The 25836-nt window shown below is 37.3% G+C and overlaps 1 protein-coding gene across 6 annotated transcripts in view; it reads left to right on the top strand.

The window, feature by feature from the left end:
* KDM6A (lysine demethylase 6A) overlaps positions 1 to 24837 on the top strand; it is a 153599-nt gene extending 128762 nt beyond the window's left edge. For 4 of the 6 annotated variants that reach the window (XM_036389091.2, XM_036389098.2, XM_036389107.2 and 1 more), the window contains 12 exons: positions 2821 to 2950; positions 4426 to 4531; positions 5270 to 5475; positions 7860 to 7924; positions 8025 to 8099; positions 9349 to 9497; positions 10482 to 10596; positions 12153 to 12340; positions 13490 to 13631; positions 19127 to 19253; positions 20174 to 20344; positions 22587 to 24837. In XM_036389091.2, coding sequence (XP_036244984.1) covers positions 2821 to 2950; positions 4426 to 4531; positions 5270 to 5475; positions 7860 to 7924; positions 8025 to 8099; positions 9349 to 9497; positions 10482 to 10596; positions 12153 to 12340; positions 13490 to 13631; positions 19127 to 19253; positions 20174 to 20344; positions 22587 to 22616 — 1504 coding nt within the window. In that variant the 3' untranslated portion in view covers positions 22617 to 24837. The other 2 variants (XM_054514067.1, XM_036389122.2) reach the window with 2 other exon arrangements.
* Positions 24838 to 25836: the final 999 nt, after the last annotated feature.

Below are 25836 nucleotides of genomic sequence, written 5' to 3'. Positions count from 1 at the left end.
TTCCATCCTTAGTGGTTGATGTTCTCCTAAGCAGGGCAGTTGGGTTTGCTCCTCAGGGTGAAGCACTTCATGAGTTGGTGCTTTCACCCCTGGAGCAATTTGCAGTGGTCTGAGTGCTGCTGCTGTGGCTCAGGACAGGCTGCATTTCCTGTGCACCCCTGGCTGTGTCTGTCCCTCTGAGCCTGACAGCTGCTCCTGCCTTCTCCTCCCACTCTGGGAGTGAAGGGTGTTGGCCATGCACAGTCCACAACAAGCCAGTTTCCTCTGGAAGTCAATTTAAATGAATGAAGTTTGTCCTTCTCTTCATTCCTTCATCACAGATGACTGGGTATCCAGTTTCTTCTGGGGGAATAAATCAGGCTTGTTTTGTCTTGAGCAGTGCATTTGTTTCCCCTTTCAACCACTGTGAAATCCTCTCACAAAAACTGCATTCTTGAAACTGGGATGTGTGGGATTTTCAGCACAGGTGCTGTGGTGAAAAAGGGTCTTTCACTTGCACTGGCTGTAGTTCTGTGTTTTCAGAAGTGGAGAGGCTGGCAGGGGATACTCACACCATGGTAGCAAATATTTTTAGTATTTCTATAGTGTTTTTTATAATTTCTATTGCTCTGTTTGGCACACTAACAATTACAAGAATTGTTCTTTAATAGCTCTCTTGGCTTGTTATTAATAGTAAGATATTCTGATTCATAGTTAAAAAAAAAAGATAGGAAAAAAATGATGATAGAGTGAAGCTGGTCTGTTAAAGACAACTTTAAATATTCTGCCCATCTGTTTCCTGTGCCACTTAAATTATGAATGTTTTGCTATCTCAGCTTTGCTATTCTTTTCCTCTTAAAATTTCCACATAGAATTTTGGTAGCTTAATAGGAAATTACAGCGTGCAATTGGTAATACCAGCTTCAAGTGCTGGGTTTATGAGATGTCTTTGTTAATCTGATCTTTTCCTTCATGCTGTTTCTTTCCCTTCTCCTCTGCCTTTTGAGACCTGCAGTTCCTCTAAGTGTAGAGAAGTTTCTCCTCTCTGCATTGGCCCTTTCCTGAAACCCCCAGGTGCTCTGGCTTTATGGAGCCTTCACTGTGATCACCTTGCCTGGGACTGCAGCAGCTCAAGTCCTGTTAGTTCTGAACAATGTCCCTTTTGCTTCAAGTTCACTTTTCCTCATTTTCCTTCAGTTAGAAATTTCCTGAGAACTGCTTATGATGCAAACTGAATTTTGTCGAAGTTCTCTCCTGTTTTTAATACTGTGCATTTGTTTTTGTTGGGTTTATTTCTGTGTTTGGTGATGCAGAGGTTATAGTAATGTCTGCTACCTGCTGTTTAGATTCTAGTTTCACTTTGCATAGATAGTCTGGGTATGAGGTTCATGCAGCTATGGTCAATAAATTTTTGAAGGGTGATGATTTTATATTGCCATGTGATTTTGGGGTTCTTTTTTGTTTGCTTTTGTTGGCTTTTTTTTGTATATGTGGGGACAGTGAAGCCTTTGCAATAACTACACCAGACATTAAGCGCTGCCCAGTGATTTTTTTTGCCAAATTGGATGATGACTTATCAAAGCTTCTGCATCACTCTTTCACTTTCTTGGAAGTGAAATCCTGGCATTGGACTCACCTAGCACAAGGAATGAGCTGTGTGACAGCTGTGCTTTGTGGTGTGTGAGATGTTTGCCCATTTTGTTTAAACTGTTTGTCATGTCAGTCTGTCTGATCTGATCTCAAGCCCCATGTCCATCCTGTGGGTTCTGCTGGCTTGATTTGAAGCAGTGATCTCATGACTCAGTACCTGGCCTGTACATTGTTGCTCAGTTTCAGAAAGAAGTTTCTGTCCCTAGGAGTTTCATCTGATAAAAATTTGTGTTTTCTGCTGAAGACTGTTGTTATAAGAAAAACGCAAAACTTTAGTAACCAGTGAATTTTATGAATATATATGACTAAATTATACATTAGAAACATCCTGTTTTGTGGGATGTAACAACAGTGAATCAAAGGAGTTTGGAAGAAGGATTTGAATAGTGTTTAGTGGTAAGAATTTTGAAGTAGTTGAGTAATTTTTAACAAGAATATAAGAGATGGTTTTGTCAGTACATTCCCAGTGATGGTGACTGGGTATTGACTCCAGGCTAAGCTCAGAATGGAGACTTTTCAGGTCATCCATTATAGGAAAAGTTACACATCCAATGGGTCCTGCACACCTGGAAATCTCCAGGGAGAGGCTGCAGATGCAGGCAGAGAGATTCTCCCTGGAGTCACACACAGGACATTGACAGCAGCTCGCTGGGAACAGACCCTCTCCCTTATTGCTCCAAAAAATGGATTATAAAGCAGTGGCTCCTTCTGCTTCAAAATGTGTAAGGCAGGGAGGGGTAGGTGTGGCTCAGTTCAGTGTCTGCAGTGTAGCTGTAATTGGCTTTTGTGACTCAGCAGTTTTTTGGTTGAGATACTGTCATTTTCTGACTTCTGCTCTGCTACTTCAGCTCCTGTGGAATGATCATCCAGCTGCTAAAATTCTTCATTTGCAGTTGAAATGTTAAATTTTCCTGTTAAATTTTATCAAAATGTGTCATGCTTGCTCTTATTGAAAATGGCTGTATTTTTAACTAATAGTGATGATGTTGCAAATTCAGCAGGCAAAATGGGAATAAGTTTGAATAATATCAAATTATAGATGGAAAATTCTTGATTAAAACATGTGAGCTTTATTTGCATCTTAAATTATGGTTTCTCCTTATACAACATTATTTTGCATAAGAGATTACACTGATACACATTTATTTTATTTGTCAAGTATTGACAGAGACAGCTCTTGTTTCCTTTTAGGAATCTGGGTAAAAATGGCTTATCTAACAGTAGTATTCTCTTGGATAAATGCCCACCTCCACGACCACCGCCTCCACCGTACCCTCCCTTGCCAAAGGACAAGCTGAATCCACCTACACCTAGTATTTATGTAAGTAAATCTAGTGGCAGAAGTACATTGCTGCCTGTCTTTTGTAATTGTTTGGATATCTGAATTACATAATGTAATTATTTTAAAGATGTCCTGTTCATCACTGAGTTCTAATTACGGTGCTCTCCAAACTGGTATATAGGCAGGAGAAATGCCAGCCTTAAAGAAAATTTTGGGACATAGTTTTGACTCTTAAACTACCTGTAAATTAAGAATTTCAGTAGACAAAAGGAAAAATACTTCAGGTTTTTTGCTTTTAATACTGAAAATGTTGGCAGAATAAGGAAAACAGTTCATTATATACAATGCACAGTATTTCAAAAATGTATGTACAGTTTTTTGTAAGTGACAGCTTATGCATAAATGAGCAAGTAATTAAACTAAACTCCCATACCAATCTGCTTCAAAACATAATGAAGAGAAATGAATAAAAGTTGAGGTGATGTTAGGAACAAAATGTCACCAGGAAAAGGCAGGGTTTAGTTGAGCAGTATTTTCTTATGCAAGCATTACAACTTTTGTTCTGAAAATAAAGTTTCATAATAGCTTTATTGAGCTAACTTCCTTAGTAATAGAAGAATAAATTACAGGATATCCACTTCCTTAATAGCAGAAAAATAAATTACAGTGTGTCCATACAGGCAGTGTGAAAAGCTGAAGCTGGCTTTGGTCACCTCAGTCTGGGGACCAGAAGAGGCTGGCACTTGGGTCTGAGTGTGCTGAGAGCTGGGTTAGGCTGGATGTAATGGTGCTGCCAGATGTTTTCCAGGTGTTACACCTGAACTCATCTGTCTTAATAAAAGTCCATCCCAGTTTTGTTGAGTACTCACAAAGCTGGAAAGTCACCACCCTGCCACAGACTGTGCAGTTGTGCCACTCTTTGGGAACTCCCTGTTGTGTTTTGTTTATTGCTAGAAATGCCTTCAGCATTTTAAAGGATTCATAGCAATTTAAGGCAAAATCAGGAGGGAGGCTATGGCATAAAATTGAGGTTATAGGTGCAGAGAAGCATAAGAAAATCAAATCAACCTTTCTGGTTAACATGAGATATACCATGAGAGTAGTCTTTTAATTATACTGTTTCTTGTATACATTAGCTGTAAAATTAGCGCTTTTTTACTTCTGAAAAGAAACTGTATTGGTCTTCAGAGATTTCTGCAGATTTAGGGAATGTACAAGGCTACTGTCAGATAAAGAAATTAAGTTCAGGAAACCTGAGTTGCAAAGCTGAAGCAACCTGGGAATAATTCTTGCCAAGAAACAAATTACAGTAACAAATTAATTTCAGGAGTGAACCCAGCATTTACCATAGAAAGAATTGTATGGTGTAGCTGTTCATTCCCCACAGTGCAGGGAAATGCAGAAAATTCCTGTTTTCTTTCTGTTATTTCTCTTTTGTTTTATCATTCTTTCTTGTCTTAAAAATAAGAAATCTAGATTGATCTGACATCTAATATTCCATTATAATTTTGCAGTTGGAAAATAAACGAGATGCTTTCTTTCCACCTTTACATCAATTTTGTACAAATCCAAACAACCCTGTTACTGTAATACGTGGCCTTGCTGGAGCGCTTAAATTAGGTAAATTTACCTTTTTTTTTTTCCTTTGGTTTTTTTTTTTTTTGTAACTTTGGGGAGGAATTAATGTTTTTTAAAGAGAAGTCTCTCAGTTCTTAGAAGTGGATATTTTATTTCTATAATATTATTTTACCTGTATATTCCAAGTTGTTAGGATAATTTGTCGTTTCTCAGTTTGCTGTTGTTTCTAATCTTGGTCTTGTCAAAAAACACCTCACCACAAATTCAGCAGATTTTGTTGAGCACAGTGGGGAACTGAGCTGTGGATATGGAAGTTTACAGCCAGACATTTTCCTGTAAAAAACCAGATGCATGTTTTTGTGTTTAGATCTAATGATCTATAATTTGACTGTGTGCAATATTTTGAAGTCTCTAGGTAGATAAACTACCACTGCTGGTAGGGAACGTGTTTTATGATGGAAGTACATTCATTAAGCTCTGCTCTGAAAAATACTTTCTCGGTAATAGGTGTGAATATTGTTTGCAGATTTGTTTAGCCAAGGCATGTAAAATGTTTCTTGTAAAATAGTCCATGGCTGCCAAGTTTTTTCTAATTTTCTAGTGGATATGTGGAGGAAAGTTTTTTGGGTGTTAATTATTAACGTTCAGGTGGGCAGTGTTGTGAAGACTGAAAGGGTAAAAATTATGTTAGACTAAACTTTTTGATAACTCCAGGCATTTTCCTGAAATTGTTTTATTCTATTTTAACCTTCATTTATTAATTTCATTGCTATTTATTAGATCTAGGACTCTTCTCTACTAAGACATTGGTTGAAGCCAATAATGAACACATAGTAGAAGTAAGGACACAACTACTGCAGCCAGCAGATGAAAACTGGGACCCCACTGGAACAAAGAAAATCTGGCGTTGTGAAAGCAGTAGATCTCATACAACAATTGCTAAATATGCACAGTACCAGGCCTCCTCATTCCAGGAGTCTTTAAGGGTAAGTTAATTGCTATATTCAAGTTATTCACAAACTCCATACTGACTCTGGAGCCAGTTAATAATGGCTGTTGGAAAAAGCAGAAACTGCCAAGGAAACAGAGACATTTCCATTAGCTTGAAGAGCACAGGTAAATTTTCAAAATCTGTTTTGAATAGAGGGTCAAATAGTATATTGTTCTTCCCAAATGCTTAGTGTAAACTTGAGTTTAATAATGTAAAACTCATGGTTATTACATACTTCAAAAGTTTGTTAGTTTAAGCTTTTATATTATAATGTCAAAATTCACATTCAAATATTTAGAACTCGAGGCTTTTTTACAATTTGGATTGCTTCTCATTTCACATGGTTTGAAATCAGATTTCTTTGTTCTTCCTACTCTCCTGAATTAATTTGGATGTGGCTTATTAGAAGTTTACACTAATACTAGTCTTTTGTTGGGTTCCAAACATAACAGTTCATATTTAGTTTAGAAGTTTTTAGGCTTATGTGACAGAGTGAAGTTTTAGAAATAATATTTCCCCTTCCTACCTTGGCAGAGGGGTTGGACCCCATGATCTCCAGAGGTCCCTTCCAACCCTAACTATTCTCTTACTCTGGGATTCTGTGAAATGTGATTTTATTGGTATTTTTAACATTTTATACTGAAGTTATGAGCACATTCTTGAAACTGGCTATGGGCACTCCTTGAAGGCTTATGTTGCCTGGTGTTGCAAAAAGATTGGGCTAAAGTGGAACTAAGACAAGAAGATAATTTTGATTGGTTGTTTGTTAGAAAATAGGGAAAAGGTCACTGTGGGGAATTGACTATTGCAATTTTCACTGCCTTTACACAGAAACAGGAATGATTTCAGTAGGAAGGGAAAGTCTAAATTTAAATTTTGTGCATTAGAGGAGAGGATTAGAAACAAAGAAATTAATTGCTGGTTGAAGGGAACAGAAGGGAATCTAGTCATAGGGCTTTGAGCTGGTACAGGATGAGGAAAAGAAACAGGGATACCATGGGAAGTGGGGGGCACAGAAATCTTCTAGAACCTGGGATTTTCCTTCCTCTGCCATGGTAATAAATTTCAGTAGGATGTTGTATTCCTGTATGTCATTCCAGAAGGGCTGGAGAACATTACATCACTGGAGTATAGTAGCTATCTATATCTGTTTATCTAAATATCCTATTTTTAAATTCTATATAATTTAGCACATACCACTGAAAGCCTCAACTTTGGATTTGCACCACAATGTGTCCTGTAGGGTGTTCTGATTTTTTCCCCTCACTGTTACCAACTGGTGGTAAAAATGCAATACATAAAATAGTTTTTAAGAGTGATAATTTTCATTTTTCCCCTGGAAATTAGAAAGACACTGTACATGTGTCCTTTGCCTAACACTGCTCTGACCTGTCCTTAGGTGACTTTGCAGTGTTTAAATGAAAGCTTTATTTCTTCTTTCTATAGCCACAGTTCTCTTGGCTTGCCCTAAGTGATCTTTTTTTCTTTATTCCTCTAAAGCTATTGCATTGCTTTTCTAACATGTCTTGCAGCATTTGATAAATCCATCATCACTAGGTTCCTTTTTGTTTCTCTTTGTCCTTCATTCAAAGGATGAATAAGACTTTCTCAGGTACACAGGGCACTTTGAGATTTAACAACAATCCCATTCAAAGCCAGAGATCTTTGGACAGAATCCAGACAGCTCCTTCTTCCTTTTTGTCTCTTTCTTTTTCCTTCTATATCCATATACTTGCCAAAATAGAAGTCTTTAGAATAGGGTTTTGAGCACAGTCTGCTAAAAAGATCAAATTGCATCATTTAATATTGGCTGGATTTTTTCCACTAGTCGTGGTCTCAGCTACTGCTAGTGCTAAAATAGCATATGGCTATGAAAAATTCAAAAGATTTTTTATAATGGATTTTATTAAATTAGTTTTATAAATATTAGTCATCCTAGTTTCCTGTCAGAATACCTGCTTGACTTTGCAGGGAGGTAGATGTTCTTATTTGAAAAAGTTAGCAGAATTATTTAATACTGGATTCCAGGTCACCCTCAGAATGCAGCAAGCCAATATACTCATTTCCAACTTGAATGCAGGCCAGCAGAAATATTTACAGTGTAGACATTTTCTGTTGTCCTGGCCTGAGTGTCATGGAATCTGCAGCTATGAAGAAATTTATTTCAATGCATTTGACTGACTTTTTTTATTTTCTTCACAACGAAGAAATGTTGACATAAAATCTTAGACATGGATATTTCAAAGATTGTGTCAGTATCTTGAAATAAATGTATTTATATCTCTGTGTTATCACTTTATACCTATATATTTTATATGTTCTTATGTGTGTGTATGTGTGTATATATATGTGAAAACATTTCAAAATTGCATTTTATAGGAGGAAAATGAGAAGAAGAGTCACCACAAGGACCACTCAGATAATGAATCCACATCTTCTGATAAGTAAGTGTGTTATAACTCTATTCATTCTGTAGTTGGTTCTGTGTGCTATTTTCCATCATTCCCTTTTCACATTTGCCTGACACATTTGTTACATTTGCAGCTCTGGGAGGAGGAGAAGAGGACCTTTTAAAACAATCAAGTTTGGGACCAACATTGACCTGTCAGATGACAAGAAGTAAGTTGATTACAGTTTCTCCTGCTCACAGTGAGATTCTAGATGATGATAATCCTTCTGGAAATCCAGAGCAGTATTCTCAGACATCAGTCAGTCTGTTGAAAAATTCCATGAAATGGTTACCTTTGCTCTTCAAACTGTTGTTACAAGTCGTTCTCACGCTAAAAAATATTTTCAAACTTCTTTTCCCAGGATTTTTGTTTTTCCAGAAATTAGTTGAAACATTCATGAGAAACATTCTTTCTAGTCCTCCTTCTAATCCATTCTCTTTGTTTAATTGTGAGGCTTTAAACTGTTCGCTTGACAACACCGAGTTTTTAGTTTTTGCATAGAAATCGTAAGATTAAAGGGGTTTTTTCTTTCTTGTTTGAATTTTTGTTATTCATGGATTTTTTTTCCTTTAATTCATACTGTCATCTATTTTCACCTTTACATAACTCTTGCTTCTTTATCCAGTAAATATGTAGGAAAGACCAGACCAATGCTTACCTGTGGGTAAGCCCATGATACCTCTCAAGAGCCTCAAAGCCAAAATTGAGTATTATTTAAACTGTATATCCTTCTGTGGGCAGATAAAGGTAGCTTAGAAAAAACTAGAAATACTCTGAAAGCATGTTTTTATTATAATAAAAATTATTTGGTTCAATCTCTGGTTAATACATACTTCCATCAAAGATCCAACATGTCTAGGCTGTGCAGTACAAAAATTCTGATCTAGTTCAGTCATAAGAAAAGAAGAGAAGTTCATGTGTTTGGGGAGTAAGGACACTTAAGATGATGACATCTTTTGTGGCATAGAAGATCAATGTGTGCATCTGTGGATGTGATTAGAGGTTGCTACAGAATTTTAGATACTGATGCCATTTTTTCTGTAAAGGAAATTCCATCTGTAGATGCAAACTAGTTGATAATAAACTGTTACTCTGAACATGATATTGGGAGAGAGACTTCAAATGAAGCTAAGCAAAGCCAACCTGAGGCTCATAGGGACTGGATTTTGGTACTTGAAATAGTCTTTGTAGGATCCTGGATAGAGGCCAGATCTTCTGATCTGTAGTTTCAGCTTTGGCTACAAAATTATCTTTCCCCTCATCTAACCTGTCAGATTTGTGATTGTATTTGGAATTATTTTAAAATTGAAAGAGTAACACAGATACCTGTGCTAACAATTTTTTGGAAATGTTTGTTTCCCAGACTCTTTTAAGAGTTTCAGGGATTCACAGTTTGTCAATTTGCTATTTTGCTGCAGGTGGAAGTTGCAACTCCATGAACTGACAAAACTTCCTGCTTTTGTACGTGTGGTATCAGCAGGAAATCTTCTAAGCCATGTTGGTCATACCATCCTGGGCATGAACACAGTGCAGCTCTACATGAAGGTTCCAGGCAGCAGGACACCAGGTCAGTAGAATCATCATAATCCCATTAAAAAATCAGCTTCTACTGTGGGATGTTGGATTTAAATGCACTGCAGATTTCCTGTATCTTAGAGCATGCCTAAATGGGATAAATATACATATTCAATATTTTTGTAGTTCTTACTTAACTGCACTCTGCATGTTCAAAGCATTTAGGGTGGAAATTTCTGGATTTCTGCAGTGCTAGGGAATTGCCCTGTTGACCCCTTGCATGCAATAGTGGATTCTTTAAGGAGAAAAAGAAAATTTGGTTTATATACATAGACATTATTTCTATTTTACATACCTTGGAAGTTTCTAGAGCTCCCCAAGAGGGTCTGGTGTAATTATAGAAATCAGACACTTCCACTTTTTTAGATTTTTATTGTCTGAGAATAGGACTCAATCCTCCATGATGAATTGTGCTGTGCTGGGGACCTGCACTGGGATTTGAAGAGTCTGGACTAAATTTCAGGGTCTTTTTTTTCTGAAGTAGATCTTCAGAATATTCTATCAGGGATTATGGCTCAGTTTTCCATCTTTCAAAGAAGATAAAGTACTGGGCATTTCTGCATGAATTTTGAAATCTTTTTCAGAAAGATTTTTGTACTCCTTGTCTGTTCAGTGCCTGAAGTCACAAAGTTTTGCACTGACCAGGACTGTCAGGAGATAACATGAAACACAAAATCTGAGCTTTTGAAGTATTTGTTTCTACAGGAGGGAGAAACTGCTGAAATATTTGTTAGATCTCCAAGATTGGTAGTTCCAATTTTGTTTTCCACAAACTAACAAAAGCAGAATTCTCATGGCACTGGTAGCTTAACAGTGTGAAGCACCTAAATAGTGTATGTAAATGTCATGTAAAATATATAAAAATACTTCAACTCTGGTGTAAGTTTTTTTTTAGAAATTATGTCTTTGCATTTCCTGGCATTGTTTGATAGAAAAGCCTTGCATAAATTATGTTTACTTTTCTCTTAAATTTCAGGTCATCAAGAAAATAACAACTTTTGCTCAGTAAATATAAATATTGGTCCTGGTGACTGTGAATGGTTTGTTGTCCCTGAAAGCTATTGGGGTGTCATGAATGACTTCTGTGAAAAGTAAGCTGGACATGGTGTTTTTCTCTTACTTTTATCTAATTTTTTTGTGCCTGTCTCAGACCTGAGGGGGGGAATTACTGAGGGTGTTCTAAGGGGACATTATGGGTTTTCCATGTAGTCAGAAAAGTCTTTTAAAAGTAGGTCAAAATGCAAAATCTAGAGTTCATACAAAATACCACATTTGTACAATATACAGAAACTTGGGTTGCCTGTGACACAAGCAAAAGCAGAATTCTCTTGTCAGAAGCAAATAGAGAGTCACTGGTATTTAGGCATGTTTTCTTGTTGCATTTAGAGTGAAAGTTTAATTTGTTCAGACCCCAGGAGGTGCCATGGCAGGCTTTGCTTAGACTTACTATTTGTAACTCCCTGGAAAAGCTGAGGTACCCTGAGCATTGGGGAACTACTCAGCCAGCTCTAAGATTCTAAGATTAGGATTTCTCTGCTATGCCTTGTGTAGAGTGGTTTTAAAAACAAACAGAACAATGTTTGTACCTGCACTCACAAAAAAAGAGGGAGCATCAGTTGTGTCCCCTCATCATGCCAGTATTCAAACAGGAGCCTCTGAGGTTGATTCTATGGGAGATTTTTCTTACCCAGTTGAGTCTGGATTAAGCTCTTGACTTCAGACTTCTCCAGAGCTCTGTGAATTCATCTCAGTGTCTCTGTATTTTCTGCCTGCCTACTGACAGCTGTTCTTATTTCATCCACCTTTAAAAAGAAGCCATCTCAAAAATGTAATTTCCACTGATGGAATAGGGATGTCTCTGGCACAACAGGCCTTGTTACTTGCATGTCAGTATCCTTCTGATGCTGACAGAGAAACTGAGAGCTTGGTAACCTCACAAAATGTCTACAGTGCCTCTCCAAAGGCACTTGATTGTCTTTGAAAACTCTGCATTGCAAATAATCACTCATGGTGCAGTATAAAAGCAGTGTAATACTGAGATAAGGATGGGAGAGGAGTGTGGATTTTGCCTAACCATTGGGGAAGACTTCATAGTTAAGAAATCCATATAGAGGTGTTTTTCCATGCTGCTCAGGAGGGTCAGCATTTCTTGGCTGAAAGACCCATGGATCACAGTTAAAGTGTTGCTTGTTGTGTGGGCAGGCTGCACATGCACCCACAGGCAGTGTGAGTACATGTTCAGAACAGAAAACATCCTTGGGAGCTACTGTGGTCTGTCCAGGAGGTCAGGCAGTGATGGAAAAGCAGCATTGGCCACCAGTGCCACACTGGATCTGACCAAGGGTTGGTCTGCCTCAGCATCAATGAAATACTGGGAAACTTAAAGGAAAATAGAACTTAACTGGAAGCTATAAACTGACTTCACATGGGCAGGTGGATGGGAAGGTGTTCTAATGTATTGCAGGATGTGAAATGTGGAATTATGATCAGAAATTTTACAGGTGACACTTTCCTTTTGGGTACTGTTTGTGGGTCACTGAGCACATCCATGGTGATGGTCATTCTTCACAGGTAGTTTTAGGGAAGTGTCTGCCACTTACACATCCACTGCGAAATGCTGAAGACTTTATCTTTCCTCTTGTTTCAGGAACAATATGAATTTCCTAATGGGATCTTGGTGGCCAAATTTGGAAGATTTGTATGAAGCCAATGTCCCAGTTTATAGATTTATTCAAAGACCAGGGGATTTGGTGTGGATAAATGCTGGCACTGTTCACTGGGTTCAGGCTATTGGCTGGTGCAACAACATTGCATGGAACGTTGGCCCTCTCACAGGTATGTGTGAGCAGTGCCTGTGCTGAGCTCTGTGGAGGTAATATTATACTTCACATGGCACAGAACCTGCCAATTATTACTCATTTGCCATGCTTTACTAGATGAAAAAAACCCAACGTGTTGTATTTTTAAAATATGCTTTAAAGAATTCCATTGTAAGAGGAAGAGAAAGCAGCAAGAATGCAGCCTTGGCACTCATGCTTTGAATGGAGTAAAATGTGTATATTAATTTATGTACTGTCTTCTTAGGCCATTTCTTTTTCTCCCAGATTTGTTCTAAGCAGCAAACTGCACTGTGGATTTCATATAAACTTAAGGACGAGTCCTCTAATATTGGTGGGAGAGTGGGTACCTAATAGCTCTTTGGTGAGAGCATCAGGAAATGCAAACAGCTGTAAAATTTATTTCATAAGGAACATTAGGTTTCTCAGACCTACTGCTCTAGAATTCTTCAGTTTTGATCCATGGTCTTGGAAGGATTTTTATCTGTGAGTGTGGAAGGAAATTCCAGTGCTAAAACAGAGTCTGTCAAGTGTTTGAAGAGAATGTACTTCCAAAAAAACTTCTGTTTTCTTAAGTAGTTTAAAATATGTCTTTATATGGTGCAATAAAGAGTGCATCTCTAGGATTGTGTGATTGACTGAGAGACCTCTCATGTTCAGTCACAGTAAATTTTGTAAAACATTTTTAAAAGAAGGGTGGCATGAGTAGGCTGCTTAATGAAAAAGTCTGACTCATTTCTCCTCTCAAGAAGAGATTACATACCATAGCAGTGTAGAATCATGATAAATTGTGAATAGAGTGAGATGCAGACATTTCAAACCTGGATTTTTTTTAATCTGGAATATTTTAAAATTTTCTAATTTACCATTTTTGAAATACCTGCTCCATGTTCAGCAAAGAAATCAAACACTTGCCAGTAACTTGTCTGCGCAGGTATTTGTTGCTGCTGTGGCATTGTGAGTTCTCTCAGCATCATAAATACACTTCTTAAGACATTTCAAAGAATGGAAACGCAGTTGGAATGAATGGCTCATTGTGAATGAAGTTTAGCTGTTAGAGATATAAATTACTAATCTAAACAGAGTGATCTGGGTTGACAATTGTTCCTCCCCTGACTGATGGCTGCTGTTGTGTGTGTTTGTGCAGCCTGTCAGTACAAGCTGGCAGTGGAACGGTACGAGTGGAATAAGCTGCAGAGCGTGAAGTCCATAGTGCCCATGGTTCACCTCTCATGGAATATGGCTCGGAATATCAAGGTCTCAGATCCAAAGCTTTTCGAAATGATAAAGTAAGTTTTTGTTGATTTGAAGATTTACTGTGCCCTTTTCCTCTTCACACATAAACCAGTGGTTGATTTGTAAATAGTTCTTTGCAAGGCTTTTCTCTCCCAGGAACCAAACCAAAATTGCTTTAGATTCTGTTTTTCAAACACAATGTTTATATCCCTAATTTTATATTTATATAAAATGTTATACATTAATATATATAATAAAATTATATAAATGTATATTTATATATTTATATATTATATCAATATTATATATTTATATTTATATAATTTCAAGCACAATATTTATATCCCTAATATTTATCCCCAATACAATATTTGTATCCCTAATTTTATTATGTTTTATATGATGTAATTGTGGCATAGCTTTAGAATCATCTAAGTAACTTTTTAAAGTTAAATGTGCCATAGACTTAATTCAACAATTTACAGAAAAATTGCTTTGATCACAGCAGCTGTTTAGTATATATCATCAGAAATAGGAAAATCAAGTCATCAACTCAAATATTAGAATTGGAATATATAGTCATTTTTACAGCAAAGTCAAATTCTGCATTTCTGGAACGTGTAGTTAGTGTACTCATGTTGTCATTTGGAGATCCAGTATAAATCTTTTAGATCTTTATCTCAAGTAGGAACTTGAGAGCCTCCTTCCCTTTGCTCTTAACAATGAATTGATTGATCTGTAAAATGATAACTGAGTTTAGTGGCTTTTCTCATATGCACATTCGAAAATGCAGGAATATTCCAGGCTTCAAGCATCTGTAGTGATTTTCTTCAAAGGGTGCAACTTCAAGAAATGTAAATCATATTGCAGCACCATACTGAGGTTGGGGACTGAATGAACATTTCAGAATGTAACATAGGTTTGTCTTAAAGTGGGGGAATGAATTCCAAAGCATATTACTCATCATGAGAATCCTCTGGTAGCAGCACACTCTGCTTTGCCTGAGTCTCTACCAAAGCACTTCTGAACCCTTCTTAATCTTACCAACATACTGGATCAACAAGCATTATATCTTTTTATTATTTGCCTTGAAATGGGCTTTAAAAAAATGGGTGAATTAATTTGTGAGAAAAAAGGGCAAAGAAGAAGTGTGTCTTTTTTACCCCCAGTGGGATTTTTAGGTGACATCTGAGTGCGACATCTTTTTACAGCAGAAATTTAATTTAGGCTTGAACATCTGTTGCAGAATGGTGGCATTGGGGAAATGTTAAATTTGTAAGAACTGAGAATGTTGGAAGTTGACAACAGGGAGATTTGTACTAACTCTAAAGCTTGATTATAGGGTAGCATTTGTGTGTGAATACTTTTCTAAAATCTAGGAACTGATACTCAGGGTAAATCAAGTATTTGCTGAAGGCCTGGCAGTCCTGCCCCTTCAATTAAACAATTAGTGCTCATATTCCTAATGCCAGCTGTCATAAAAAGGAGAAGAGAAATTGAGTAGTTAGAAATGAGAAACAGGGGAAAATGCAGGAGAGTGTGGGAGGGAGAAAGCCAAAAAGTCCATTTAAAAATACCAAATCACAAGCTTCACTTTTATCTTTATTTATATAAAATATATACAAAGCCCAGCAGACATGTATTGTAAGGCTTAAAGCAGTTCTGGAATGTTCTTAAAAAATAGGATTTTGGTATTTTGGCCACTTGGAATTTTGCATTTGCCATGGTTTTGGGTTTAAAAGGAGAAGAATGTGACTGAGCACAGCATCCTTCTCCAAGAGAATTGCTTAAAAGGTTATGGAGAAACACAGAGGACAAAATGGTAATTTGCTGTTGTCTTGCTGGCTGACAGCAGCCCAGCTTTTTCCAGCAAGAGACTCGAACTTTAGTGTACATTACAAAGAAACAGAGATGCTAAGGAGCAGATAGAAATTTTGGGTGTGCATGTGCATTCGCTTTTTCCAGCTTACTGAAATAATTTCCAGTTTAGTTGGATTAAGCCTCCCCCATCCAGGTTAGTTGTCAGCCAAAACTCAAGTTCCTGCTGTGGCTGCAGAGGGGAAAAAGAGGGGATGATTAGCACTGGTCTGTAATGTCCAGTAGCAGCCTGAGATAACTTTTTGTTGTGGTCTCTCCTGTAGTTCTGGAAAAACAGTTCCTAGAAATCAGTATCAGCACAGCCTGTGTCTGACCTTGGCTTTGTAAACACACTGGAAATGCAGAAACCTTCATGAATTTCCATAAGAGAGGGAAGCAGTTGCATAATTTTCCTGTGGGCTCTGGGCTCCTTGTCTGTAGGAAAAGCCATCTGGGATCGTGGCTGTTGTCCACAGCAGCTGGATTTTCTGTGTACAAAACAGAGACATTTGTGAGTTATGTGTATGGGAGTGTATGCATATGTATAAAAATGCTGGAAAAAATAGTCATTTTTGATAGAGCTGGTTGAATTTCATCTTGGATAGCTGACTTCATTGTCATCAGGAAATAAAAATGAGTGACACAGCTGTCATATTTTGCTGAGCACAGGTCTGTCAAAAATTGCATGTCAAAGATACATAAAGTGTTAAGGTGGTTTTAAATTCTCTCTCTGGGACTTCTTAGGTACAAAAGATTAGCTCTTGGAAAATAATAAAAAGTAGCTTCTAATTTAATTTGAAAGATAAATACAAATATATCTTAGTGGGTTGTGTGAAAGTAACCACTGCAGAGTCAATAAACTAAAATTTGAGCATAGATGTAAATATTGGGAACCAGGTTAGTGATAAAAGAAATGGAGTAGCAAATGGAGTAGCAAAAGAGGAAAAGTAATAGAAGGAAACTTTGCTTTTGGAAGAAATCTGATGCCTCATTATATTTTTAGTTAATGTGCAGTTCAGTGCTGTCTTGCAAGATAAAAGTCAAAGGGCAAAACCTGAAACTTTCTCATGAGATGTTTCTTAAAGATTTGGTTTTAACAGTAGAAGTGTGAGCAGGAACTGAGCAGAAAAAAATTATTTAAAACTTGGCTGAGGGAGGACAGCCCTCACAAAAAGAAAAATTAACTGCAAACCTCTTAGATGGGAGCCAGAAGGACTTTTACAAATGCATCTGAGGAAGAGAAGAATTTTAGAGGTAGAATGAGCATAGTAATAAAAGCTTAAAAATTAATTCCAAAGTAACTGAAATACTAAGTTCTATTACAGAAATAGTTTCAGAAATGTAAAAGAACATGACATGGGAGAAATTATTTTGCACAAAATCATGAAGTTAGGTAAAATACTTTTCAGTATCAAGGAAGATGTATTACTGGAAGGTACAAGAGATCAGTTCTGCATTGCCATTGGGATGGTCTCCACACTTTTGAGAAGTTTTACTGAATATCTATGTATTTAAATGGCTTTATCACTGCTCTTCTCGAATAAATCAGGATTATGTCCATTTTTAATTCTCTTCTCTTGAATATTTGAATTTGACTGGACATGATTTACTCATATCTTTATGCCATACCTGCAAAGACTTTGAGAGGGGGATGGTCTAGATTTTCTTCAATTGAATTCTCACTGTGCCAGAATAAAAACTGGCCTGCAGTACTAAAAGCTGACCCCATTGAACTTGCACACTGTCACTTTGCGAGGAACCTTTTTGGCTTTCTTAAGGCTTCCCAAACTTCAGGAAATTGTGCTGCATATTCACAGTGATAGTTTGTATCCTTTCTCTCATATTTAAATGCATGAAATAGTTATTTTACATTTACATTTTCAAGTTTCATTACTGGGACCTGAATTTTATCCAAGGAGGGGGGAGTTCACCTTCAATCTATTGTTTTCTGCTTTGTTTGTGAATTTGGCAAGCATTGGAGCAGTGTTGTAAGTGGGTTCATTCTGGGCAGGTTTTTGTTCATAACTGTAGCAATAGAAAACACTTTGAACATAATAACACTTTGAAAAGTCTTTAGAAGTCATGAGTGAGGAACAATGGTGGCAGATGTGCAGTTGTGCTTGCAGTTGCTCTTGGGAATGCCCAAAGACTTTTCCAGGTAACAGCAGAAAAGAAGAATGGTAGCTTTTAAGTTTATTTTAAATAATCAGGCTGTATTGCATAAATGAATGCTTTTCCAAAATTACTGAGCTTGTCAGGAGCACAATAACCCAACAGTTGAACGAATTAGTATTTAATCTATCACCTGTGGTTGGCCTTAACATCATAACTCACATTCACATCAAACTTCAAAAGTGTTGAAGGAGTTACAGCTCAAGGAGCTGCATAATTTTCTTGGAATTGGGTACATGAAAATGAGATGTTTAACAGGGAAACACACTTTCAGTTTTGTGTTATCCTTACAGTGAGGGTGTTAGTGAAGCCATAGTGAAGCCACTGTTTTTAGTGAAGATGAACAGTATGAGTGTAAAACAAGAGGAGAGTATTTCAGAACCCTGGGATTTTATTAACTACTTGGAAACACATGAAAGAAATGTGGTGGTTTTTTAAAATAGAGAATGCATTACATGTTTCAGGCTCTAATGGGAGAAGGTTCAAGTTGAAAACAATTGATAGAAGTCTTGAGCACTTCATTTTCTGTCCAGTGTTTTTTTTTACCCTTAAGTTTTTTCAGTCTTTCTTCTGCTTCTAATGAGCATGTAACATAACCACCCTGTGGAGGAGAAAATTGAAGCCTGCAAAGGCTGCAGCTCAAATAAATAGAGTAGCTGAGAGCTAAAATAACTGTAAATAACATTGTAATTTAGAAATTTGGCGACCTATTTTGTCAGGTTTTTTTTGAAGAACATACATAGTTCATAAAATGCTAGAAAAAAAGTTGCATTTTCTTGTAAGGACAAGAACTGTATAAAATTGTGATATAAAATTATTCAGGTTTTTTTTTTTTTTCCTTTTCAGGGGGTATGGCAGGGAATTGTGGGTTTTAATTTGACATTTGAACAGTTATTCTCTTCATTCATAAAATCAGTGCTAGAATTATTTTTTTGTCAATTTTTTTTTCATAATACCAACCTGTCCTTTTTCATGGGAGAAGATACATGTTCATAGATTCTATTCCCACTGTGTGTAAAGTGATTCCTGACAGAACTTGGGGTTTCAAAAAACTTGGGATAATAAAGTTTTAATAGTGCTGAGAAAGTAACAGGAGTTTTAGGATGTTAAAAGAGTCCTTTGGATCAGGCTATAGTCACACAAATGTAAACAGCCGTGCTGAACTTGGCAGTTCAAGCTAACTTTTTGCTGACAAAGTTATAGTTCAAAATAAAATACGTGGATTGCTTTTGAAAACACATTGTTCTGTTGTGCTTAAAAGAGCATTCATGTATTTCAGTCAAAAATGAAAGGTACAGCCTGTTTGCAGGGCAAGGGGCAGTCCTGAAGGAGGTCCAGAAGCACAAGGTCTGACTTTTCCCCAAGCCATGGGTCCAGTGATTCTTTCTAGGCAGCTGTTTCTGGAATCCCAGAGGAAGAGGAAGCTCCAAGTGCATGGTCTTGGAAAAAGCTGAAGCCTTCTTGAGTTCTGCTGTCCAGTTGAATGTTGACCTGAACACACAACTGCTTTTGCTTGCAGGTACTGCCTGTTAAGAACTCTCAAACAGTGTCAGACACTGAGGGAAGCTCTGATTGCTGCAGGAAAGGAGATTGTCTGGCATGGACGAGCAAAGGATGAGCCAGCTCATTACTGTAGCATTTGTGAGGTCAGTGAAAATGTTTTGGGTCATCTACTCTTGTAATATTTATTTAAATTTTGCCCTGTCTTTTGTTGTTGATGATGTTTAAAGTTTGCTTCTAAGCTGCAGCATCTGCTCTGTGCCGTAAGCACATCTGTGTGGTGCAGTGGTGCCTTCCAGGAGCTCATCCAGATGTTTTTCTGGACATGGGCTGTATTTTGCTGAAGGCTCTCCCACAGCACTTCCACAATATTGTTTTTCACTGGGTCGATTTTCAATTTTCAGTTATTATAAAATGTTGTTGTCCCTTCCTGCATAAAATTTGATCTGCTGAGCTTCATTTTAAAGGTACATTGGTCTTCCTTTCAGAAGTCACCAACACACCCAGAAGAGAGAGAACTTAAGTCCTTTTTTTCTGCAGGACATCCCTTTTTGCTGCATTTTTTCATTCTACTTACTGTTAATAGTTGCTTCAAAGTATTAGATAATAATTTTCATGAAGTTTAAAAGAAAATAACATTTTCCTACCCCCTGAAAATACATTTCTAGTTATCCTCTGACAGAGATTCTTGGGCAGGATGAGCATGTGGCTCAGTAGTAAGGAAAAAACAGACTTCTTTAGCAGACAGTAAAAAGGAAAAATAAGTATAATTTTTTGAAATCCTCACCTTACTATTCAGCAGATGAATCCTGCTTTGTCAATATTGACCCAAAGCTTTCCCATGGTGCTGTTCATGCAGACACCCTAAGTGTAATATTAGTGGTTTTACACTGCTTCACTTCTCTGCCCAAGCCTTAGGAGAATGGATTTTCCCTGAACAAATCTAATTTTTCTCTTTGCATGCACAGGGTAAGCTTGTAAATCTTGAAGAAAACGCCATTCTCATGGTTTTAACTTTTTAAAAAATGAAATTGTAACGCTTGGCTTTCTGTTTCCTGTCTAATAGGTGGAAGTCTTTGATCTGCTTTTTGTCACTAGTGAGAGCAACTCTCGAAAGACCTATGTTGTACATTGCCAAGACTGTGCACGAAAGATAAGCACGAACCTGGAAAACTTTGTGGTGCTAGAACAGTACAAAATGGAGGACTTGATGCAAGTCTATGATCAATTTACATTAGTAAGTCAAATTAATAAGTGGGTGCATAAATACATTATTTGTAAAGCAGTTGTAGACTGTCTTGGTGCTCCCTTGTACGAGTACCACGGACTCTCTGATTCAAATGGAGGTTTGGGTTGTGTGTGATATTTGCAGAACAAAACCTGAAGAGTCAGAATTGTGTCAAATACTACAGTAACTTACTGCAGAACATAACCACTGAGTTTTCAGGAAAAGTATGATGTTACAATTCATAAAGTTGTGGCTTTAAAAATCCAATAGAGATCACCTGAAGACCATAACTGGATCAGATGGAGATGGGAAGAATCAGGACAGTGAAGCTTGGAGAAACTAGCACCAGGTTCAAGAGCATCTCTAATACATTGGTTGTGGTATGAAGTCAGTATAGCAGCAGAGCATCCTATGCACTCAGACCCTTCCTTCCCCTTCCCCACCCATCCCCTCCCAAATCAGCACTGTCCTTCTGCTTAGCAAGTGGATGCTCTCAAACAGTTCTGTCTCTTGGCTTGGGGCCTCCTTTGCATTTCAATTTAAAGCAAAAAGCCTCTTTGCCATTGTAGCTCTGTGCTATATATGGCAGCCTCCTGCTTTGAACTGCGTCAGCACAACTGTCCTAACATTTCACCCAGGTTTCATTGTTCCAGGCAAAGATGGCTTTTTTTGTAACCACAATGAAAGTGATGCTGGATGTATTGATAAGGCTTGGCTTTCTGTCAAAGGAGACAAACATTGGACTAAGTGTTATGGGAATTTCATGTTGGGTTTAATATGACAGCCCAGTAAGGGCTGTGCCTTTTGATTTATTTCCAGGTGCTGCAGAAAATGTGTGTTTAGTTTTTTCATGTGTTGGTAGCATGCCAAGTTGTGACCTTCTGAATTAAGGCCTCAAGGTTCATCAGCAGAGGCTGGCCAGAGTGTGGGACCATGTCCTCTGAATTTAATTCTCTTCATTAGTCCCACAGAGCCTGGATTGGTTAAACTTCAGTTCATGCTTCTAGAAGGTCCACTGTCATTATAGTCTGTGAAATGCTGCAATTTCAAAGTGATGATCTGTTATAGAAAAGCATATAAATAAACACCTGTTCTCAGATACTTCATCCAGTTGAGTGGAAATGGGGAAGAATGTTTCTGTATGGAGATGAGAGGGAGGGAGGGGTGTTTTGTTGTCTGTGCTTATACAATATATAGGTAACAGTGATGATACTGCCCCTAGAACAAGGGTTCTCAACCTGTGAGTAGCTCCTTCCCCCACCAAAACTTAAGGCTAAGGACACTGATAATTGTTCTTGTATGAAGTTGCTGTGCCATTCATTTCTTTCAAAGGGGATACACACTCAATTGGGAAGAGTCATAGCCCAGAAGTGACATCTGTCTGATGTAGGAGGAGAGTTAAGGTTTGTTGTAAGTCACAGGATGAAGATAATCTCAACTGGCAAAGGTGAATTATGCCAAAGAGAGACTGGGGTAAAGCACCAGGAGCAAACAGGGGGATGAGCCAGTGTTACAGTTCCGTAGCTAGGTTCTCTGGTATGATCTAAAGTGTCTTTAACAACTGTGAGGAGCTTTTTGAAGGGGTTCCACAGATGAGCAGGAAAAGAGGAGGAAATGCCATCAGAGACTCAGTACTTTGATGGAATGCCACAAAGTGCAATACTGGGAAGCATTTAGGTCATTTTCTGGACCTCCTGGCAGCTGGCAGGAACAAGACACCTCACTTCATTCTTGAGGCACTTGGTCCCCATGTCAGAGAATCTGAGACCCCTTCCACAGATACCTTAACCTCAGGGGGGTATGTTACTGCTCAGGTAGAGGGGAGGAGGGAAAATGAAGCCCACAAAGACTTTGGAGAGCCGCAAATGGACCATCTCCCCATTGGTAAACAGGTTGAGAATCCCTGTTTTAGATTGTATAAAGATATATCTATACTGAGGCACATGGAGCCCTTTGCTGCCACAGTGGGACTTGGGGCTGCTCACATCATATTAACACAGACATCCCCACAGAATACTCCAGTCTGCAGTACAGGCAAAATCCTAACGCAGAGTGTTCATAAAATACATGTTGTATTTGAGTAAGGTGGAAAAAAAAAATGCCACTGTTCTCTCTAAAGTGTCCTGAAGTGTAAAAAGAATAGTGTGTGTGTGTGACTTTTAAACTCTCATGGTTACGTTTGTGCAGGTCTTAGTTAAACACAGAGTTTTGCACCCTTGTAGAAAAGGTAATTTAATGTTTTCTCTTTCAGGCTCCTCCATTGCCATCCTCCTCATCTTGACATTTTTTCATGGACATTAAATGAAAACTTTTCTGATATTCAGGAAGTGACCCAGTTCTGCACCACTGATTTTTGTAGCTATCCCGTAAGGCTGCTGGCTGAAAGCTGTGTCTATGCAACCTTCCAAGTGCGGAGTGTCAACCAACTGGACAGGAGAGAGCACTGCCTCCTACTCCAGAACTCAAAACAAATAAAGCTCATCCAGCTGTACTTCAAAAAAATAATTCCATGTTTTGTATATATCTGACAAAACTGGCAACATTATACAGACTACTGACTTGAAGACCACCTCTTTTGTATTTCTCTGTTTCTGGGCTGATGAGTTGGTTTCATCCATTTTTCCCCCTTCAGAATTTCCCTTGGAAAAAGTACTAGCTTAGCTGGTCATTTCTTTGTAAGGTAGTTAGAAATTTTAAGTCTTTCTTTGGGCAACTTTTTTTTTTCTTTTTTTTTTTTTTTTAATGTGAAGAGTTAGGTGATATAAATTTTTTACTGCTTTTATGTTTTTCTGTCTTGTTTTGAAACCATGACGGTTACACTTTTGGTTCCTAAATAAAATTTAAAACAATTAACAGCCAAGTCACAAAGATAAATGGGTTGCACATAGACTAAGGAATAAACTTCAGATTTGTGATTTTTGTTTCTAATCTTGATGTAAATTTACACTATTTATAAATACATATTTATTGCTTGAAAATATTTGTGAATGGAATGCTGTTATTTTTTCCAGATTACCTGCCATTGAAATTTTAAGGAGTTCTGTAATTTCAAACACTACTCCTATTACATTTTCTATATGTAAATAAAACTGCTTAGCATTGTACAGAAACTTTTATTAAAATTGTTTAATGTTTAAAGTTTTTCTATTGTTTGAGTTTTAAAAAGATTTTATGTACAGTGCCCAGTTTTTGTTCTTTTTGAATCTGATTATATATATTTTATATATACTCTTGTGCTTGTGTATATATATAATATATATAGAAACTCGAATATAAATATGTGTATAAAGATTTAGAGACTAAATTTTTCTCGTTTTAAGTTTTACATCTATGGTAGATTTGAGGTGTCTACTGTAAAGTATTGCTTACAAAAGTATGATTATTTTTAAAGAAATATATGGTATGTATCCTCAAGACATAGAATGACCTTCAGACTGGTTTATTGTTAAATTGCACTTTTTGCAATAACAGACCAATAAATAGTTGCTGCCAAAATGTAGTAGTAGAAAATAAGTAACGGCTAAATTTTAAAGCTCTTCAAGAAAATACCAACTTTGACAGGAAGTTTGGCACTAGTTTTAGAGGAGGAATGAAGAAGATTGAGTTTTGGTGGGGATGTTCTCTAGATTTCAACCAAATTGCAACTTATATATTACAATATGTTCTATTAACAATTTTAAAAGTTAAGACTGAATCATCTTGGCGTCATTGTTGACCCCAAAAAAAGGACGTTGTTTTGTGGTATTCTATTGTATTTTCACATATTTTGTAATACAAATTCACTGGTAAATTTTCGAAGCACTAGGTTTATTTAGGACAAGTTTATAATATATCATTGTAACAGTTTGCAGTTTTAATGATGGTATTTATTTTAAGTTGCTCCTTTCTCATTAGCTTCTTGAAAATGCATTAAATCTAAATTTCAAAATTGATAGCTTCCTTATCGATCAGAGTTGACTGATGCAGAAGGTTCTGCATCGAACACTTTCTCATAATTTCTCATTAGTGGGGTATGTTAGTGGTTGCATTGTTAAATTTTTTGTAATCAATGTGAAGTGTTCCAGGCACAGAGCATGCAGATAGTTCCTTTTGAACAAAAAGAATCGCCTCTTATGTTGTAGCTTCAAACTGAAGGGTGTTTTAATGAAGAATCAGCACAGTTTATCTAATGCTGTTACAACAGTTTAACCACAGGTAGAGCTGACTTTCTTGCTAGTTCTCACTAGTTGGACAAAAGGGTGTAGAGATTAAAGAAAAGCATAATGAAATGTTCTTGCCAGCAAAATTATCAACTAGCAGTTAGGAAACCAGTATTTGCAGTGCTGTAAAGGTGTAAGTCTCAGCTCTTGATAACAAACTCTACAAATCATAATTTTTTTTTTTTACTTATGTATTTTACGCAGTCATAAATATTGTAATCTTGACAAACCATGCTGCAACTGAAAAGCTACTCCTTTAAAGTAGTCTTAAACCCAAATAAAAGCAAGATACACTTACCTCAACTAATGGTAAACAGAAGGTCCTCATTTCTCAGTGCTGTAAAAGAACATTGCTAATTAGGAAAAGAGCTACCGTGTGCTAATCAGAAGGGCTTTGTACCTTTCCTCCCCTTTGGAAAAGAGGATATGGCATTACCAAGGAAGAATATTCATATTTTGCCAATGAGCAAGTAGACCAAATGAGTAGAGCATCAGGCAGCATTCCTCATGCTGTGGGAAGGGTTGTCATGAATTTGAATTGCTGCAGGGCTTTAATATTTTGCAGTTTCCACACTTCTTAATCCCACTCTGCTCCCAAGCAATGGACAGTTTGGATCTATAAGCTGCTATGATTTAGAATGCTTTTGTTTCACCTTATTAAAAAAGCACAAGTTAATATTTCGTCAGTTGTACTTCTTAAGAAGCACTTTCTGCTTCTTCAGTTATGAAGCACACGATGCCAAGTGAGGCATTTGTAATCTCTGGGTGTTTCCAAGCATCAGGAGTTGGGCAGGGTGGGGGGAGGCTGGAGTCTGGAGCTGAACTTTCCAAGGAATCTTGGGGCCCTTAAGCTCCACAGCTGAGCCCTACTGCAAGTGATTTTGATCTGCTTGTAGCTACTTATTGTAGTAGCAGGCAGATTTAAGGTGAAAACGGCCAAAGACGTGGTGTTTGTTGCAAGAATTTTCATTAAGTTACAGGCTGAGAGAAAAGTGATTCTGTTAGGAGATGGATAAAACCAGAGATAAAAATAGGTGTTTAAAAAATAGTATAAAGTTGAATTACAGATTAGAAGGAATTAGAAAGTAAGAGCAACATTTGCTACTGAGCTGTGGATCTGAGAACTGTCCTTGAGGAGCTTGACAAATAGGGATCCTTAAATGAGGAAATAAATAATTGTGTGTTTCTGAGCTTAATTAAGTCCTTCCATAAATATATTCAACAGCATTTGATTTTAAAGCTTTCCTCTGGATACATAATTTGGGAGCAGTTCATCTTTGCTTTTTTGGAGAAGTCCTACCA

Source organism: Molothrus ater, chromosome 2 (genome assembly GCF_012460135.2).
Source record: "Molothrus ater isolate BHLD 08-10-18 breed brown headed cowbird chromosome 2, BPBGC_Mater_1.1, whole genome shotgun sequence".
Classification (NCBI taxonomy): domain Eukaryota; kingdom Metazoa; phylum Chordata; class Aves; order Passeriformes; family Icteridae; genus Molothrus; species Molothrus ater.
Note: the sequence above shows the minus strand (reverse complement) of the source record. Positions and strands in the feature narration are given on the sequence as shown.